This window comes from Meleagris gallopavo, chromosome 3 (genome assembly GCF_905368555.1).
Source record: "Meleagris gallopavo chromosome 3, MGAL_WU_HG_1.1, whole genome shotgun sequence".
Lineage (NCBI taxonomy): Eukaryota > Metazoa > Chordata > Aves > Galliformes > Phasianidae > Meleagris > Meleagris gallopavo.
The window spans coordinates 8,774,886-8,793,239 of NC_139406.1; the positions used below are offsets into that span (position 1 = coordinate 8,774,886).

Consider the following 18,354-nt stretch of genomic DNA (forward strand, 5'->3'; position numbering starts at 1 on the left):
TCTCAGATTCTCTCTTTAGCAAACTGCTGGCATCTTTCAGCTGCTCTCAGGCCTTCTCTTTTACATCTCCCAGCTGCCTCTCTTACCCCTCACAACATTACTGGCCCACTCATCTTGTGTATTTTTTTTTAAATCATTTCCAGCTGCCACATTTGTGCTCTAGATACTTTTCATTCTCTCTCCCTCTCAGAATATGTCGCTTTGGAGTGTTTCTGAAGGCTAATGGGATGACAACAAGTTTCCAAAGCCTTTTTCTGCCCTAATAGGAATTTCGTTCAAATCCTGTCAAGATTTTCGTGCACCCAACTAAAAAATTTGGGGCTATCTGTCAACACTGGGAAGGTGAAGGGCATGCTGCTAAAATCCCCAAGGTGCTAAAAACACATCAATGATCAGATAATGAAATCTCACCTCCTGCTGTTTCACACATCTCATGTATTGTGCTCTCTGGACTCTAAATAGTGCCCAAGCTCCCACAGTACGTACGAAAGTTCTGAAGTTTAGAAGAAATCCCGGGTTACAGTTTAGAATCTCTTGCCCAATAGTGTCAAAATTGTTGTTACTCTTGCAGACTGCAGACTCTGGGCCAACGTGGAAAAGGCTTTATGTGTTTTTAAGAAACACTGCACTTCAGTAGGTGTGAATCCTTTGACTTTCATAGTCAAGAAATAAACTTTGTAAATCAATTCCTCTTAACTGTGTAAATGACAGTCTAAACACACACTTGGTGGCTATTCTCACACTGTTTTGCCCTTTAAGAAATGAGTAACGCTTTCATTTTATCTTGGTTTTGCAAAATTTTATACCAAACTTATGTAACTGTTGAAAAAACTTAATTACCATCTAATTAAATTTACTCAAATTTAAATTTCAAAGCTATTAGACTTTCTTTCCTCCAAAACTTTGGCAAAAGCCAAATGAAAATATGGCTGGGGGAGGTGCTTAAATATTATGGAATCTTAATTGGGCCTTCTATAATCTCCCTTTCAACAATGTCATTTGAATAAACATGCATGAAGGTTCAGGAAAGGATATTTATATTCATATACCCTGATAGAAGCTTAGATTTACCACTGGAGCATACTGGCTGAAGTACTTTCTCTGCAACAGGTGCCCACAGTCCAAAGGCAAGCCAGGACAAAATGTGTTGGCATCCAGCACTTGCTTTGAAATAGGTCACAAACTTGGAAAATCCATTTATAACCATCACAGCAGACTGCAGAAAGGGAATATATTTGGAACTGCCCAAGGAAGGAACCCTCCTCTGCCACTATGCAGAAAGGCTCCCCTCCTCATCCTCTTGTCTTTCTCTTGCTGAATCTCCCATCACAGGCAGAGCAAAAAAGGACTTTGGATCAGCTTGTTCTAAACAATTAGAAGGAAAAAGAAACAGTCTCCTTAGGTTTCAAAAAATATCAGTAGGAGTTTGCAGTTTAAGAGTTGATTTAGTTACCACAGTGGTTGAGAGAGAAGCAAACATAAAGCTGGCAGGGCAAAATAGAGGAGAGGCTGGAAGAAAGATTTTAAAGAGCATCACAGACATTTGGACATAGCGTCCTTCTCCATGGTACAGTGAAATGATTTAAAGTTCTCCAGATACCTTAAAAGACCTTTAGATCAGGTCTTGTGATCTTGTATCCAGGCTAGAGGGCTTAAGTAAAGTGTATTAACAAGCACTTTCAAACACACCTTGGCATGGATGGAGTCAGGACAGCTTTGGGTTCTTCGCAGCATCTATGATTGTTACCCAACCTGAGAACAATAACTCGAGGTTCCTTTCCAGTTGGGTTTCTGGTATTCCCAAAAACCTTCTCTGATGATTTTGAAAGGCTTTACAAATCAGCTCATGAAACAAAGGAGAATCAAATTCCACAATTAACTAGGCAGTCATCTAGCACACAGCTCTCTATACCTGCCAAGTACTAATGCTACTCTAAAAAGAACCCTATTATAAGAAATGGCATTATTTGGATTAGACTAAGCTGAGGTTGCCTGGCTCCAAAGAAACCAAATAGGACTGTGACACAGCACTCTCTACTTTCCACATGAGATCACCAGATATATTTGACAGTGATGAACGAGAAAGGGATTATATATTCAGTATACAAACTACAGCATCACCTTCTATAATCAGGCTTACATCAAATTAAAAGGCAAAAATAGGATCAAATGTTTTCCCTCTTAAAAAAAAAAACAAACATCACAAACACAACAATAAGAGATATGCCCTCTCCTTCCTCCAAATGTGTCTTCCCCTTCTCGTCCTCCCCTTAAGGCAATCATCACACAAGCACTGTCTGCCAATGACAACTACTACAATTTTTGGTACCGTATTTTACAAGTGCTGAATACTATGATCTGACACAAAGCAGAAATTGTGTCCAATAGAGACACAGTAATTTCCACAGGCCTGACCTTATTCTAGAAAAATTAGCTTGTTCCCTGGATACAGACAGGAGACACGTAGATCCTCTGAGTTACTGTTGGAAGGAGCTTCTTTTGGATGCATGGAAAAAGAGGTAAGGGGGATGAGTTCATCTATGGTAAAGCTTGCTTCTGAGGATTCTCCATCGAGTTTTGTTTCCTTCTACGTAAAGCATAAGTCAGGGCTTGACTAATTTTGCACCTCTGATTAAAACTGAACTAAGTCCTGAAGACAGTTCATAGACACTATCATAAAAGAATACAGCAACACAGTAAATTATGAGTGGATTGTATCAACAGCAATGGTAATTCATTGCTAATTCATAGAACAATCGCTAGCAGCCCTGAAGATATAACCTTAGCTTATGACATTCAAAGTTGTCAGTAGCAAATAAGCTACTGACATAGCTTGTGTCTAAATAGACCATTTGAAACCACTGGAGGATTATGTTCATGATATATTTCAACTAATTTCAGAAGTATCAAGATGGATTTATTTTGTGAGAATTCCTAGTCAATTGTAAAAGCCACATCTTCAGTAAATGGTTCAACAAAGAAGGAAAAATTTGTTTAAGAAATGAACAGTGTTTTTCTGAAACAAAATAATAACAGCAAACTTCCATAAGTCCATAGTCCATTTAAATGTTCATTTTGGAGGGTGAATGAAGTGCACAAGGACCTCTAATGGCTTGAAGAGAAGGACTATTACTATTGTTTTTACTAATTTTTAAGCTTTATCTTCCAATAAGTCTCTCGTCAGCATCTGTGAGCTGACACAGTGAGGATACTGCACAGTGTTTATATTACATGGATACATATTTCCATGCAGATTCTGCAAATGAACATTTGTAACTCTCTAAAAGCCACACACTGTAATTGAAGAACAGATGTCACAGATTTGAATCCCTATCACTGAACACTAAGGTATGAAAGAATGAGAGGAATTAATCAAATATAGTAAATGATTTCACATAGCTGCATACCGAATTTTATCTGAGATATACTGGAATACCAAACACATATGCAACACAGTCATTTTAAGTACAAAACAGAAACTTTTCTTTTGCATCATGAGTTTATTCCTTTAACCCACAAATTCCTTTAATGTTGAGACAAAGTTGCTTGCTTACACAGGCACACGCTTAGATGAACACAGCTATCTAAAAGCCTTCTCTACACAGACTTTCCCACACAGACTATTTCTACTGTGTTATTGAATCATAGACTCATCTAAGTTGGAAAATCCTTCAAGATCACCAAATTCAACCATCAACCTGACCTACCAAGCCCCTTCTTTAAACCATGATTCTTAGTGCCATGTCCACGTGTATCTTAAATACCTCCAGGGACAGGCACTCAGGCACTTCCCTGAACAGCCCATTCCAATGCTTGGCCTCCCTCTCCGTAAAGAAGTTGCAGGGCATCAGCTCTTTCTGATGACACTTGCTCAATGTAGTATGAATATATGTGCATGCATCTGCATGTGGATTAAGAGCCAGACAATGTGTGGAATATAAAAGATGCACCCATCGTGGAACTAGCATGGGTTTGGTAGCACAAAGGTGTGAACCCAAATGCCTCAGGGACTGCATAGAGGAGGAGAGTTTCAAACAAGCTAAGTGGGACAGATATTATCCTTGTGTAGCCTTCTTTAAGTTTGTCTGATAACACTGTGTGGTGGGTGCTCCTGAGGAAAAAAAGAACTGCTAGGGAAATACAGACATTTCCTTACAATATAAGAGGTGCAGATTTTGTAAGTTCTTTCAAAATTATTGACTGATGAGCAGAAGTTATTGTAGCTTTACTGGCCATATCTATCTGGCTAGGACAAGGGACCAATAGCAAATGTGTTTGTTAAATGACTTTTCTTCAGACAAAAGAAAGCAAGCGGTTATTTACAAGGGAGTAGTCATAGCAGATCTGTAACTTTGAAAGGCAGATTATTTAAAAGTTGTGAAAAAGTTTTAAAAGTTGCTGCATATAAGCAAAAATGATTTTTAGAAAGTTTCGGTACTTTATAAAGTTGCACCAGAATTTCACAGCCTCAACATTCAAGGATCATCCAACATTCCCTCAGTTATTAAGTACAGCACATGTATAACTATGAGCATTAGGTTATGCATAATTACTATCCTCCTTTGTCTTTTTAGGACATTGCTGTATCCTGGCAGTACATGTAACCCACAGAGACAACCAAATGTTTGCTGCTATACACACCCCCGGAGCTAGTAATGGCCAATCCCAATTTGGCTTGCACACCACCAGCCAAAATAGCCAATAGTGCTGCCAAACTCTAAATACCTCACTATGTCCTTCTGATAATACCAAAGGACAAGAGTTCCACAAGTTCAGAACTGTTACCCTTCTGAAACAAATGGAACTTGACTGGAAAAGTATCCTAAGGTAACTGAAGGGACAGCTGTATCATAAAACCTGATTTGAGCCAAACAAGCCAGCTGCATCATAAAGCAACTGGAGAACCAAGTAACATAAATTCCCCTGCTTTTTTGCCACGGCCGTGAACTTTACTCACTACCTATATAACTACTAACACACAGGCTTAATGGCAAGTTATTTCTTAAAGCCTATAATACATTCTAAATGAATGTATTCGTGTTGAGCTGTAACACTGCAGAGCTATCTGAATGCAGAACCCACAGCACGACACGTGTCACCGGGACTCTCAAGCTCAAACTATTCTATTAAAGCCCAATGCAAAGTTCAACAACTGAGCTTTTGATCCACAGCATTTGGTCTGTGACTCACACAGGAATTTGACACATTCATCCTTTGCTGCAAGAACCTTGATGGAGGCTTCCTATGTGGTTAATAAAAAGTTAACTGAGTAACGTCCTCAGCTCAGCCCATTGTTCACCGATGCCTATTGCACAACCTCACAGCTCCCACTCACCTCCCACCTCCTGCTATCACACCTGTGTCCAGAACTGTGTCTCTGGAGAGCCTTTGCAGGCATGACTGGACAATGACAGACAATGTTCAATTGTCAGAGAAGCCACTGTTGACTGGCACATGTTTTTGCTGCAGTCACATAAATATAGTCCTAAATCATTAACATTTCTGGTTTCAGATTGTATTTTAAAGAATTTACCCAGTTGCATGAACACTGGGACAGACATACAATGGCTATAAATCAGCAGATCTCTACAACTTTCAGTAATGGTTCAGTGATCCAGAAGGACTGATAATTCGATCTTGAATACTTAATAGGTAAATATAGTTGTTACAGGTAAGAGTCAACTTCTAAAATATTAAGAAAAAGCATTTATCATGGTATATATTAGCCAATTAATAATATTCCAAGACATAATTCTTGCCCTAAAGAGGTACCAACATCATCTAGAGATAAAGTGAGAGAAACTATGCTACCAGAGAGATTTAATACAATAAAATCTTCAATTTGCAGTCTTATCAATATTAATGTGCATTTATCTCACAAAAAGAAGTTTGAAGAGGTTGGAGAGAATGCCCAGATTTCATTTGCAGACAAAATCAGAGTCAAAGCAAAAACCCAAAGCCATTCTCAACAGCAAAAAATAAATAAATAAATAAATAAAATAAAAAATCTATGGTTGTATTTAAAGTAACGAGTTATGGTGTGTCCAGATTCTGTAGCCAAAAAAATGACACCAAAATAAATATCCATGGCAAAAATTCTTTGGTATAGGAAACAATCAGGTAGTAATTATGAGGTGGCAGCAAATTAGGTTGTTTTTAAATCCTTGGAAGATCATTCTCCAATGTATCAAATAAGACTATTCCTCTTTCAACTTCCAGGGAACAAAAGGATAAGAACCATAAAAATGGGAGAGTGAGATTTGAACAGAACCAAATCCTAGGAATAAATATAGGAAATCTGAATTAAAACTGTAAAAATTTGGAGATAATGTAGAGGGAGCCACAGGATGTATTTTAAGCATTTTCAATGCAAGGTTTACTTCCACTTTACTGAAATTGGTCTTATTTAGTATGAAACTCCGTTCAACAGACAAATCACACATATTTTGTGCCTAAAACAACAAAAAGCAGCTACTTGGCCAAGTTTCTTAACCCATATGTGGATAAGACCACAAAGCATTAGTTTATGGAGAAAAGTAGTTGACTTGGCAAGTCTGCATGTGGCATGTTGACCTTTTTTTTTTTCAGAAAAGGTCACCATGGAGCTGGGTTCCTGAACTTCCCAGGGTTTCTGCTGCTCTAAAGTTAGAGGTCTTTCCGACTGTAGTATCATGACAGCCTAAAAAAATATGAATTAATAAGTCACTTTTTTAGTTCCTACAAAACCTTTTCAGGAACACAGGAGCAATAGGAGGTGATATCAGTCCAGTTCTTGGTGATCAACAGCTGTGACCATTGCTGAAAGCCTCAGCACGTAAGAACAGCTGCACTTAAGTCAAAGGCTAAAGGGTTCTGTGTTTCTGGGAGGAGGTCTGATCATCTCTTGTCCGCTCCAACAAAACCCAAGATTGTGGCTTACAATGCTGTCATGCTGGCTCTCTTGTTACATTAATGCAGTTGAAAGTATTTTTAGTGGAATATAAACACACTGTGCAGCTCAGACCGCAGGCAGCAAGTTCTAAGCCATGACAGATTATAATAGACCGATTTGCTAAACAAGCACATAGAAATCCTTGAGTTCTACTGCACTTAAAGTAATGGAACAACAAAGTGAAACAGGTTTTACCCTGATACTAGGTTAAAACTCAAACAATGCGTGCAAAGCCTTTCATTTTTTCAGGGTGTGGATTCACACACGGGACGGTCAAACCAGTTTTTGAAGAGACAAAAACTCACAGTGATGATTTTAAACAATCAGATAATAACTCAGATATAGAGTTGCAGATACTATAAATCATACATCATTATTAATTTCAAAGGAGCAAATGTTGGTACATTGTTGAACTTTGCGATAATTATTTCAGACTAAATGATGTTGCTTTTTTTTTAAAGTGTATTTATTTTATTTATTTTAGATATTTTTATATGTACCTCGCTGGTTCCATGTTTTTTGGGTTGCATCAGAAAAAAAATGTCATACATAAGGCAGAAGCAACTGCATGAAAGGACTCCCTTGCTGAAATTAAGATATTTTAAATTTAAAAAAAGTAAATGAGAAAAAAGAATATTTCTACATTATTGACCAGATATTTTAATGGCACCCTGCAATTCAATATCATAGAATCATAGAATCCTTAGAGTTGGAAGGGACCTTTAGAGGCCATCTAGTCCAACTCCCCTGCAATAAACAAGGATGTGCACAGCTACATCAGGTTGCCAGGGCCTGATCCAGCCATGCCCTGAAAGCCTCCGAGGATGGGATATCCACCACATCTCTGGGCAACCTGTCCCAGTACCTCAGCATCCTCGCTGCAAAAGACTTTTCCTTATACCTAACCTAAATCTACCCTCTCTAAACTTGAAACCATTTCCCCTTGTTCCATCACCACAAACCCTGCTCAAGAGTCTGCCCCCTTCTTTTCTGCAGTTCCCCTTTAGAAATCGAGAGGCCATTCTCAGGTCACCTTGGAGCCTTCTCTTCTCCAAGCTGAACAGCTCCAGCTCTTTCAATCTGTCCTCATAGGAGAGGTATTACATCCCTTGGATCTTTTTTGTGGTGCTCCTCTGGACATGTTCCAACAGCTCCATGTCTCTCCTGGACTGAAGACTCCACATCCAGACATAGTTACTACTCCAGGTGAGGCTTCACCAATGCAGAGTAGAGGAGCAAGATCACCTCCCTTGACATGCTGGTCACACTTCTTTTAATGCAGCCCAGGGTACGGTTGGATTTCTGAGCTGTGAGGGCACACTGTTGGCTCATGTCCAGCTTCCCATTCACCAGTACCCTCAGGTCCGTTATGGCAGGACTGTGCTCAATCCTTTCATTCTCCAGATTGCAATTGATAGGTGGATGTTCCTTTTGACCACGTTCAAGACCTTGCACTTGGATTTGTTGAACCTCATGAGGTTCACCTGGACCTGTCTAAGTCCCTCTGGATGTCGTTCCATCCATCTGGTTTGCAGACTGCATCCCATGTCTTGGTATCATCCGCAAACTTGCTGAATGTGCATTTGACCCCACTGTCAGTGTAATTGATGAAGATATTAATAGTAATATGCATAACAACAATAACTATTATGGCTACTGGTATTGGAATTCCTCAGACAAAATAGATCACTTTTGTAAACACATGGTAAACCAGTCCTAATACTATACTGGCGCATTTGTTCTTATCATCCTATACGTGGTCACACCTCTTCAGCCAGTCTGAAATTCGTGTACACTGTGTAAGGGGAGCCACAAACACATTCCTAAATCCAAAGATTTTTAAAATTGAAAAAAGAAAAAAAAAAAAAAAAGCGAGAATGTGGTTGCTTTTCAACCAAGTATAAAAACCAGGCAGAACCCAGTGCTGCCGTGTAGAAACTGAGTAATAATGCTCTGTGCAGGTGGAGCCTGAAGGTGAAATCACAGGCAATGAATGAGGTTGCAGGGCATGATGCACACACAAACACCCACACAGCATCTGCTACTGCTACTGCAGTCAGTAGACCCGGTATCTGGAGGAGGTGAACAACATTCTTCAGAGGTGAGCTGACTCAGCTGCACAAAGGCTTCAGGAGGTTTGCACTGACATTTTCGCTAATTATTTGTTGAATTATGGCTATCTCCGATTAAATAAAAGTAGCGGCTTGGTTGACTTCAGCTGGTACAGGAGTAGACCCATAAGAACTGCCACCTGCTCTTTCCAGTCAATGGGTAAACTTGCATTGACTTCAATCATCCTGTAACAAATAGACCTTTAAGCGTGGGGCTCTCCCGCAAACAAAACCAGAATAAAACCAGCAGGTGTTTCACTCAGAAAGGTTCTTGTATGAACTTCCAAGGTCTAAAAACAGCTTCAAGATAAATAAAAGTGAATCAGCACTGGTGATCTTCTATTTAGGGAAATACATTCTTGTAAGAGACCTGAACAGCTCTGAGGATCTGACCTTTCATTCATTTCTCTCTTCCTCGAAAATATACATGAAGCTAATTCTTCTAATGCTCATATTTGTTAGCATCCAGCCAATAGTCAGACATCTGGCAAGGTGACTGTGAATCTAAGTTTTGTTTGTATCCTTTACAAAACCAATATTTGTATTTCAGAAAATGAAAAAATTGAAATGGTAGTGTTTAAAGTCCTAGAACTGACATCCAACAGGAAAGCGACAAGTTAAATGACTAGTGAAAGAAAGCAAATAATAGGCCCTTCAGGTCTGTTTTTATTAACCTAATGACCAATGACCACACAAAACATACAACCTTTGGGCTGAGGACATGTACCACAATAAAAATGAGGACAATCAATGAAGAAATCAATCTTGAACTCCACGTATGGAGCATCAGGTTCTCCACCAAATTTGTTTGATAATATTGAAAAGCAAAAAGAAGGAAGACCTGCTATGAAAACACTGAAGATTCCTAGCAAAGCTACACTACAGAATGATTTATTTTTTTTTTTTAATATCACATTAACACTGGTGAGGAACTACTGATGTTGATAGATGACTCAGAAAGAAGGGATTATATGGGTTGTTCACCACAACAGGTGATGGACATCAGCCTGATGTTCCAAGAATGTTAATGTAGGAATCATCTTCTCTTTTGTTTCTCCAGAAGATTTCACTCCATTGTTTCTCTAATTTATTTTGTTTTCCTTTTGTTAAGTGCTATACAGAGGAACTTGCAGCAGTTCATTCCCTGCAATGCCTGAGGTCCCCCAGTATAGCCCATAATTTTGCTTAAGACTAAGGTACGTACACAGGAGGTCACAGTAGCCAGACAAAACCCTTGCACAAGCTGATAATTTGGCTGATTATTACAGGCTGAATGAAGCTGGTGGCTGGAAGAGGCTGACATTTCTGAATTGGTCAGCTCAGATACAAGCAATCATCTTTTATATGCTGCGGGACTGATATGCGCCTTTAATACTGGTTTGACTTTGCAGGGAATACATTCTTCAAGTATGCAACTGTTTTGATTATTTCCTTTTAATGTTTTACAATTACCACAAGACACACGGCTTTGAAACAACACTTTGTAAGAGGTGCAGTACCTGAATCTATCTTATATGCAGAAAATTAATTGGAGTTGCTTATAACAAATGTATAAATCCAATGAAAGATCTTAAAAGTGTTTGTGGACCACAAATTCACTATGAAGATACTTCTGGAGTATTTCCTTTCCATCTAAAACATTTATATTTTAACCTGATAAGATACATAGAATTTTGGATTCGACTGCATGTTATTTACTCTTGAATTTATATTGTATTCTAAGCGGTTCTGTTTTCCTTCAAAACTTACATACATTGCCAGACAAATTATCTGACATCTAAATACCAAATTGTCACCACGCTTCTCCCATCCTCCTTTTTTATACTCTGTGGTAAGTCAGAGCCAGATCTTTGTTACGTTAGTGGAAATCTGTACAGAACCAACAGTTTTGTTTCAGAGACACTGATATAACTGAACCAGAATCTAAGCTGATGTTCTTACTTACACCAACACTTTATTTATTTTTAACTCTCATGGCCTAATTCATAAATCAGCTTTGCAGTGTTGTGTTCCTTTTTTTTTCCTCTATGAAGTTACAAGAGTGGCACATTTGATGGGGGATTAAAGGAGATCTCCAAGATAAATTATTCAGCAGAGCAAACAATATTCTCTAAAGAAAATGATAGCTTCTAGAAATATGGTACACTAGGTACAGGGCCCATGTAAATACAGTAAAGCAGGAAAATAAGAATTAAATAAATGACTCGTTTTGAAACAAAACGTTTTTTTCTAGTGCTTGAATCATCAGTCTATATTTATTCAAGTGAAACATTAAGGTGAAAATTTAGGGTGAAAGCTCATCAGCCAGTGGCAAAACACACACTGACTTGAGGAGGAATAGGATTTCACCTCAGCAGAGCAAAATATTTGTAATTCTTTCTAAACCATTTTAGGCATCAAATAATTTTTTTTTTTTTTTAACTTCTGTTTGCTCCTCCTTCCTTTTTTGGGAAAAAACAACAAAAAAATAAAAGGTAGAGGAAAGACAATCTGGCTACCGGAAGATCATCGGGCTAAAAAGGCAGAATCATTTTCTGGCTTTATATTTCTTCTTCTGTTTTCATAGAAGGACTCAATACACAGATGATGGTAATTCAGATAGCAAGGGAAAAAAAGCAAGCCATTATGCAAAGTGTCTCAGCTAAGGTCTATAAAAGGAAAACCACTTTTTCACTTACCAGAAGAAACTCTTCTACCTCATCTAAATGAGAAAAGCATGTGTTGATAGGGATTAATAATGGGGCTGGTCTCAGAAAGCTCTCAGAGTACTGAAAAAAACGTTTTCTCTTCATTTGCCATGGAGATGAAAAGTAGAGTAAATGATTTTGCGTGGCTCTGTGCTGCTGTACTTGATCAGCTCCTCATATCTAATGTAGGCAATCATCATTTGAAAAACAGTAATTTAGGCCAACAAAGCTACATATTAATGTAAACAATGTACTGTACCTAGGGATCCATACCAGCAGTCTCATTTTGCAGCAGGATGTAAAATTGAGATATCCTCAGTCTTGAAGTCCACAGCTGAGAGAGAGATTGAAGGAGCAGAAGAAAATTCACACCGCTGTCACCCTCGGCATTCCAGTGCTGTATGAAAAAGCACAAATCACCTCAGTACCTTTCCAGATTAAGTCAAAGATTTCAGACGCTGACATTCAAAACTTTTCCACTCATTTCTATGTTAGGGCTAGCAAGCGTGCTCACAGAAGACTAATGTCAAAAGCTAAATGGTTACTTACAGGACAAGCCCAATCACACTGACTATGGCAAGGCAAAGGACTTTATTCTCTGCCTGAATTAACTGTTCTAATGGACACTGAGTGCCTATCTTGCTTTCCCTCGCTTCGTAGAATCACAGAATCATAGAGTGGTTTGGGTTAGAAGGGACCTTTAAGATCATCTAGTTCCAGCCCCCTGCTAGACCAGGTTGCTCAAAGCCCCATCCAGCCAGGCCTTGAATGCTTCCAGGGAGGGGACATCAACAGCCTTTGTGGACAACCTGTTTCCGTGTCTCACTGCCCTCACAATAAAGAATTTCTTCCTAAAATCTAGTCTAAATCAACCCCTTCCAGTTTAAAAACAGAATCATCGAATAGTTTGGGTTGGAAAGGACTTCTCATTCTTCCAAGGCAGAGGAGGTTGGAGGTGGACAAAACCAGCTAGGAATGCTATTTGCAGAAAGGGGTAGCAACAGTCACCTAGCACCAAATTTACTACAGGTAATTTCAGATAAAGAACCTAAATCTCTTACTCACAGCTCTCTGAAAAAGGGCATAGCCTAGTTAAGAGCTTGAAACAACACTAAATATGTGTCTGCTAGAATACTTTGGTTATCTACTCATGTGGCTATATTTCCTATGAAGTGTACTGTCTGTAACAATTAAATAACCAAGTTGTCAATTCATATGATTTTACCATAAATTCTGCACAACTTGGTGTTTTTCTTAAACTGCCATTTCCTAGAATCTAGTGATTTAACACAACGAAGACAAAGAAAAATTAAGCTTCTAGTCCATTGGGTTGTACAGAAAACCTTGAATCCATGACTTAGTTAATCCCTCAAATCTCAGAAAAAGCAACATCATGAATCTCAAATATACTCAAAAGTTCATATTTTTCCCATGTCTGGATTTTTCAGTACTTCTACTGCTCAGACTGTGTGGGCTTTCTCACACAAGAGCATTTATCTCAGGGAATCATGAGTAAGTCATCCCAGGACAAAGTTTAGAGCTGGCCCTACGCTTTCTATCTTCAGGGTGAGGAAAAAAACATGACTGTAATCTGGATTTATTGGAACTCCTGAGGATGTTGGGACACTTTGAATGAGCCAAAGCAGTTGGGAAAACTAGCACTGACCAATGAATGAGACACTGTCATTCCTTTTGACTGTTCCATCCAGATGCAACAAAAGCATGGTTGAAGATGACAGATACAGTCACACACTTGGAAATTTTGCTTTCCTTCTTCTGATTCTCTGTTCAAGCATCCTCATTAAAAGTATTCCTTGCAAATTTCTGCCTGTAATTAAAATCATGAAACTTCACTTGAAATCTGTATCAAAATCTGTATCAAAATCGGTTTCAAAATCTGTATCAAAATCTGTATCAAAATAAGATTTTTAGCAGTGCAACAGAAGTGCAACAGAATCTCATGATAATAAATAGATAGGGCAATGTAAATAATTAGCAGAACTGAAGCTCAAGCTTATGGTATTCTCTGAGCAGCTTTCTCAGTAGAACAGCTCCACAGAAAGGAATTAAAACTATCCTTACTGAAACTATACAAACTGTCATTAGTGAAAGTAGTCACAAAAATTAGTATTTGTGAGATCAAGACATTTTCCCTCTGGATTGAGCAAAGCCCTTATGCATATACTGAATTATAAACAAGTGAGCAATTCCATGCCTAAGTGACAAGCTGCTGAAATACAACTGGAATGCCTAAGTGCTCTGCTGCACGAGGATGCCATTACTCACATACTTAATGACATATTAAGCATGTGCTTTTTATTTAACTTTTCATGTTGCCATGCCTAAAGAGAAGCATCCAACTTACTAATGCACAGTTATGAGAGTCCACACTCCCAGAATCAAAGAGAGAATGCAGAGAAGGGACGACAAGCAATGCAGTGACAACTTATCAGCCAAATAGAATTTGTATCTCCCTTAATCTTATTTTGTAGGCAACCAGATTGGATGTTGACATATTCAGCCTTATTTCTGACTAGTCTGAAAAAGGACAGATAGTCCACTTGTTTGGCAGAATCTTCTCTTTTTTTTTTATCCGTGTGTCTTGGCACTGGATCTGTGTGAGATACCCACAGAGCTTTCTTCACTGATTCATTTAGCTAACTGTGAATGTTTTTTCAAATTTGGAAGACTAAACAATAGATTTGGTAAGCAAAGGGCATCCTGACAAATGCACTCAAATGTAGACCTAATAACTCACACTACCACGACTTCCATAAGATATTCCATTTTGTTTCCACCTCAATATGTACTTACACAATTTAAATTCATTTTCATTTTTACGTATTGCCCCAGCAAAGACAAATCCCATGAAATCAAGGATACAAAAAGCAATATTTGTGTTTTTCTCCAAACTCATCTATGAATCATTTAGATGCAACTTTTATCAATGGGGAAATTTTACAACTGCATACATTCAAAGCCTATTTTCAACAAATACTGAGAAGGTAGACATAAACATTTTCAACAGTTTTCTTCAGTGTAAAAAAAAAAAAAAAAAACAAGCATGCAAGTTGAATATGCACCAGAGTATTTTCTTCTAAGTAGGTTGCAATTCTGTCATCCTATAGAGATTTTGGTGTCTCTAGAGCAGCATCTGACATGTACTTTGGGATCCCTGCACAACTTCAGAAATACATTCTTCTAAAAAAGGAAATAAAATAGACCAGCCTTGGCACAGATTGTGTGCAGGAGCAAAAATAAAAAGGAAACTGAAAAAAAGAAATTAGAAAGTTACATTAAATGCTGTATACTGTTCTTCATGGCATACTGTATTTTAATTGGATGCCTTTCAGCAAGAGGGCTCTTGCTGCACTTTCTGCACAGAAGAGCTCCTCATAACTTCAGCCATGAACTGGAATTGTAAGATTTTTTTTTCTTCCAGCATTAATGCATGGTATCTACATTTTAAAGACTTTTAGAAGACTTCAGAAGACTTTTGAGAAGATTTTTAAACCTTTTGGTTCTGCAGTTGTTGATTCTTTATGTACAAAAAAAAAAAAAAGTAGACACAAAAATCTCTAACTTCTAACTTTTAATGTTGCGATTTCTGGCATCAATTTATTTTCAACTTATAAACCAACAAATGAATGCATTGTTAGACTGAGGAAAAAAAACCTCAGCCTCAAAATCTGATCTTCCAGGCTTTCCTCACTCAGTGTTTCACTTGATGTCAATGCCAAGCAGTTTCAAAACACATTTTTATTGCAGTCCAAGCCTTTTTTTTTTTTTTCCCTGGATGAGTTAGAACAATAGTATGTCATCTACTCAATATTTTGCAAAGTCCAAAATTTGCATCTCTCTCATTCTTTTCTTCCCTGTAGGGGGCTGTTGCTAGGCTTGAATTAACTATGAAATTCTTTATAGAACTGCCTCTTAAGATTGTCTTCATTTATGTAGAAACCAAAGTGGGCAAGATTTTCTCCTCTAATATCATGTTTTCATGTTTTCAGGCAGGAGCTACATCTTACATCTCTACTTGTCACTGGGTTTCCTCTTTATTATGAGGTCACTTTACAATTACAGAAGCTCTTGTTTCTCCTTTCCAGCTAAATTTATCACTTTTTGTGTCCTCCTTACTTTAGTCTTAGCCTTTGATGTTTGCCAATGTCCTCTTGGGGAGGTGAAAAGAGCAAAAGAGCTTGACTGTTTTGTGTACCTCCTACAGTTGAAGAATGCACTAGAAGAAGTCAGGAGGGAAAATGTGTTACAGGGAATTTACTTCATACGCACAAGTTATCTGCCAGCCTGGTAGCCTGTAAACTGTTCCACGTAAAGAAAATGCCCAACTGTTTTCCCCTCCTTTTTACATGCCTGTGATGTCAAAGAGTGATGTGGAGTGTTTGATTGTGCTCTTACGTTAAGAGCTTGTAACATATTTCTTAAGTTAATGACATCATATTTTCCTCAAATTAAATTGACACTGAAGAAATTGGAGGGCATTTGGCACCCCAAAATTTCCACTTATCCCACTGACACTGCAAAGGTACTGGGGTGTTTTTTCTCTCTGTAGTATGGTATATGGATCTGGAGATTTCATTTAGTTATTCCACAGTTGGTTAAACTTTTTGTGCTTCATTTCCAGAAGGAGATCTTCTAAGCTTCTTTCTTGCTTCTCTCAAGCAGTGTCTGTGTCCTGAGCATTTTTGCAACCAGGTGTTCAGTTTCATACTATGTTTTTCCTGCTTGGAAGGTTTGCCAAGACTCTTATTTAAGAACAGCTGTTCTGTTCTGATTTCACCTGTGTGTTTGTTTTTTTTTTTTAATACATCAAGAAGTTGTTCCTTTCATTGTTTACAGGAAGCTGCAGCTCTGACTTCTTGCAACTTCCAATGATAGCACTGTCCACAGCAGTGTTTTGATCCTAGGCTGATCCTTGCAGTCAGCTTGCTTTTGCTTATTGTTGTTTCCACATCTCATTTCTGTACAGATACTAAGGTCTGCTTTAACTACGGCATCTTTTTTATGATACAGTTTTCCACAGCCCTCATTTAAGAACTGCATAATTGAGACCAATATTTCTTATATTTTACAGTGTTGTCAAATGCTCAGACATCAAACACAAAGTCTTCTAAAATAAACTATGTATTTGACAGAGAAAATTGCCACCGGTTTTTGCACAGCCACACGGCTGACCTGGAAAAATGTTTGCAATCTTTTTTTTTTTTTTTTTGGAATGACTGACTAATGACTCCTATTTAATTTCAGAGCAAACTGTTTCATTAAAGGCTATGAACTCGTGCTCTTCCCCCAAGACTCCTGTGCAGAAAGTCAGCTCAGCACTACCTGGAGGGAAAGCAGATTTCAGGTGAGTGATCACACACCTTTGGGAGCACGTGGCTGAGCACCGCACAACTGCACAACCCATGTGGTCACAGAGGGTAGGGACCAGTGCGAAGCCCGCGGAGCCCGACGCACGAGGCCTAGGCACGTGGGTTTGCCTACGGGGAGAAGTCGTGCTGTACGGCAGCCACCCCACCGCAGACACAGCTGTCGCAGAGCTCAGGCTGCTGCAATTGACTCCGCTTCCCAGAAGGCAGCAGACTGCCTGCAGCACGCCTTGGCTCTGCCCGCACACACTTCCCACACCGTCCCGCTCCCGTTTCCCAGCGCACGGCGCACCCGTGTTCAGCAGGCAAGCGGGGCCGGCACACCTGTGGCCACGGCTGCCCCTGTGCTGCGTGCCCGTGCCGTCGCAGCCCGGCCGCTGCCCGCTCCTCCGCGATGCCGCACGGCTGCCATTTCCTCTCCAGCACCGCGCTGCCGTCACCGCTAAGAGACACCTCAGCCTTTCCCTCTCCTTCCATTTTCACACTCCACCCACTTTTTGCTTTCTTTCTCCATCTCTGTCACCGTCTCTCTCTCTTTCTGGACTTGTCTTTATTTGGCACTCCCGGAAGCCGACGGGCATTTCTCTCCCTTGCCTGCCCGGGCAGCTGATGTGACTGACTGACACCGGCTCCCGCTGAGGAGGAGGAGGAGGAGAAGGAGGAGGAGGAGGAGGGAGAGCGACGGCGAGGAGAGGCGAGGCGAGGGAGGGGGGGAACGAGTGGCCGGCCACGGCTTGTCATTGCAGAGAGAAGGAGGAGAAAAAAAAAAAAAAAAAAAAAAGGGGGTCTGCGCGTGTCATCTAAACAGGTAATTCAAGAGCAGACAGCGCCGGGAGTGGCGGGATGCGGGGAGCAGCCGGAGCGGCCCGACCTCCCCCCGGCCGGCTGCCTGGGGCGGGCCCGGGGCTGCGGGTGCGCCGCCGCCGAGCAGGAGCGGAGGGGCCCGGCAGGGGCTGGGCCGCGGCGGACATCTTGCGGGGGGGATGAGGGGACGGCGGGGCACGCGCGGCTCGGGGATGGGCGCCGAGAGCCATCTGGGTCACGGCCCGGCTGCCGCCGGCTCGGGTCCGCCCGTCAGCTGCCACCTGCGCGGCACAGCCTTCCGCTGCCCTCGTCGTGAGGAAGTAGCCGGAGGGCGAGAAAAAGTCCCGAAAAATGGCATGCGGGTGACGGTGCCGCTCCGGGGTCGGACTCGGAGCCCTCGGGCAGCACGAGCCCGGAGCGAACCCCGGAGGGGT

The 18,354-nt window shown here is 40.2% G+C and overlaps 2 protein-coding genes across 11 annotated transcripts in view; one reads left to right on the forward strand and one right to left on the reverse strand.

Annotated features, from left to right (window-relative positions):
• The window catches only part of LOC146544590 (uncharacterized), a 105,700-nt gene that overhangs the window by 17,918 nt on the left and 69,428 nt on the right, over positions 1-18,354 (reverse strand). For 2 of the 9 annotated variants that reach the window (XR_014882281.1, XR_014882277.1), the window contains exons 1-2: positions 17,611-17,746; positions 11,989-12,126 (exon numbers count right to left, since the gene is read on the reverse strand). Coding sequence is in view for 1 of the 9 variants with exons in the window: in XM_085220182.1 (XP_085076308.1) it covers positions 12,003-12,126; positions 17,611-17,697 (211 nt within the window). In the remaining 8 variants the exon portion in view is untranslated. Of the gene's footprint in view, positions 1-944; positions 9,343-11,988; positions 12,127-13,395; positions 13,530-17,610; positions 17,747-18,354 lie in introns of those variants that run through there. The other 7 variants (XR_014882279.1, XR_014882278.1, XR_014882284.1 and 4 more) reach the window with 6 other exon arrangements.
• Positions 17,787-18,354, forward strand: part of CAP2 (cyclase associated actin cytoskeleton regulatory protein 2) — a 66,646-nt gene continuing 66,078 nt past the window's right edge. The window contains exon 1 of one of the 2 annotated variants that reach the window (XM_085220174.1): positions 17,787-17,924. The gene's annotated coding sequence lies outside the window, so the exon portion shown is untranslated. The remainder of the gene's footprint in view (positions 17,925-18,354) is intronic. The other variant, XM_085220173.1, reaches the window with a different exon arrangement.